Below are 2087 nucleotides of genomic sequence, written 5' to 3' on the forward strand. Positions count from 1 at the left end.
TGTCTCTTTCACATCCGTGGCCTGCTGCTTGTTTGGCAGCCGTGTGCCTTACAGTCAGCAGTATCTGGAAACACATTTTAAAGCAGTGACTCTAAGAGGCTGGCAGTTTAAGCACAGCCCAGGGTATATGTCAGTTTTGGGCAATACCACGCTTCCTAGTGTCCTACAGATGCNGTCCAGTTTCCTCTNATTCTTGGTCAGCTTTGCTTTGGGTCTTTTGTGGGGAGATTTCTAGGGCTTGAGCCCCACGGNGAAGCCTCCCTCCCCATGCAGATCTCAGGAGGTTGACTTGCTTGTGTGTGACTGTGTGACCTTTGACTTCTGTGGCCGGTATTTCTGCTTTTTTTCTAAGAATACTGTTTACAAGAGACCGAGCCTGACAAGCAGTAACACCATCCCCAAGGACCTCTGTAATTTACTGCTCTGGATTCTCCCTGTGGCCTCTCATGCAGCCCTTCACCCCGGCAGAGAGACTTCTCTAAAATTATTGCAAAAAGACCAAGAGGGGCATCAGATAAGCATCTAGAAAGCCATGAGCTTGGTGATAATAATGCGGGTTCTAGAAACTGATCGGCCTCTCACAGGGAAGGCATTTCCTGCTCCCTGCCCCTGAGAGAAACACACAAGAAGCCCCCTTTCATGGCACGGCTTCATTTGCTACATCTGCCGACTTGATAATTTCCACTATCATCTCCTCTTTCTCCTAGCCTATCCTTTATTTCTCTTCAGCCTTTAGTTTCTAAGCCCTTGTGATACTCCCGCCTCAGATCCATGGCACTGACATGACAGGCTCACACCGCCATGGCCCTCCCTTTTCACCTTTATTCTCCCCTCCCCCCGCCCCAGCATCCATCCCTTACATCTGCCCACCCTTGTTCATTCACCTGCTCTGTCCTGCAGCCCCCACTCCACNCCCATGCCCTGGTCTTGCCACCGTAGCTTCTTACCAACAGATGTCCTGACGTTGTCTTTGGCAGACTCGTGTGTCATTCTGTGGCCTGTCTTCTTTCTCTGTTCCCCAGGTGGGCATCAACTACCAGCCGCCTACTGTCGTGCCAGGAGGGGACCTGGCCAAAGTCCAGCGAGCCGTCTGCATGCTGAGCAACACCACAGCAATCGCAGAGGCCTGGGCCCGCCTTGACCATAAGTTTGACCTCATGTATGCCAAGCGGGCCTTTGTACATTGGTATGTTGGAGAGGGTATGGAAGAAGGAGAGTTTTCTGAGGCCAGGGAGGACCTGGCTGCCCTGGAGAAGGATTATGAAGAAGTGGGGACTGATTCGTTTGAAGAAGAGAATGAGGGGGAGGAATTTTAAATATACACTTGCCCCGTGACTATGCCTCTTTCTTTGTGTTGGTTCCACTCACAGCAGGCTGGGTTCCTAGTGCTGCGCTCAGACTCCCAGCTGCAGATGCACATGTTCTCTCCGTTTTCTCCTCTTAGGATGCTGCGCTCACTCTTCTGTGGGGAAAAGGAAACCACAGAAAGAGAAAGTGACAGGCAGGCCTCTCAGCCCCAGCCTACTTCCTGGGGCCCCTGACTCCAGCACCCAGGCATTGTAACCAGACACAAGGACACTGAACATACCCAGGGAACTCCCCCTGGAATAGAATATTTCATTACTGAAGGATGAAAGTGAACAGGTCACGAACATGGGGTTAGGAATCTTAATTCTAGTTTAGACTGAGTTGCCCTAAGACAGAGCCTGCTGTTGGAAGAATAGGACCACACCAGCAAAAGCCCAGTCTGGGAAGATGCTGCAGAGAGATGGGATGGACAGATGCTTGTGTGATGGATCCACAGCACAGCCCTGACCTCGTTCGGATTGATCACATTCATTCATCAAGAGTTTGAGTATCTCCATCCCTTTGCCCCTCGGGTATGTTCCAAGACCCTCACTAGATGACGACCACCAAGAGTCCTGTCCCTGTACNTATGTCTGTCTGTCTGTCTGTCTGTCTGTCTGTGTTTTTCTATACTTACACACATTATGAAGTATAATTTAGACACCAGCACAGTGAGACATTCGCAATCACCATCAACAGACTTGTAAGAACTAAGACAAAATTCTGTAATAAAAGTTATG

The 2087-nt window shown here is 50.0% G+C and overlaps 1 protein-coding gene across 1 annotated transcript in view; it reads left to right on the forward strand.

Annotated features, from left to right (window-relative positions):
• The window catches only part of Tuba8 (tubulin alpha 8), a 17002-nt gene extending 15667 nt beyond the window's left edge, over positions 1-1335 (forward strand). The window contains exon 4 of the mRNA XM_029478255.1: positions 1023-1335. Coding sequence (XP_029334115.1) covers positions 1023-1316 — 294 coding nt within the window. The 3' untranslated portion in view covers positions 1317-1335. The remainder of the gene's footprint in view (positions 1-1022) is intronic.
• The last annotated feature ends 752 nt before the right edge of the window (positions 1336-2087 follow it).

The sequence above is a fragment of the Mus caroli genome, chromosome 6 (genome assembly GCF_900094665.2).
Source record: "Mus caroli chromosome 6, CAROLI_EIJ_v1.1, whole genome shotgun sequence".
Taxonomy (NCBI): Eukaryota; Metazoa; Chordata; class Mammalia; order Rodentia; family Muridae; genus Mus; species Mus caroli.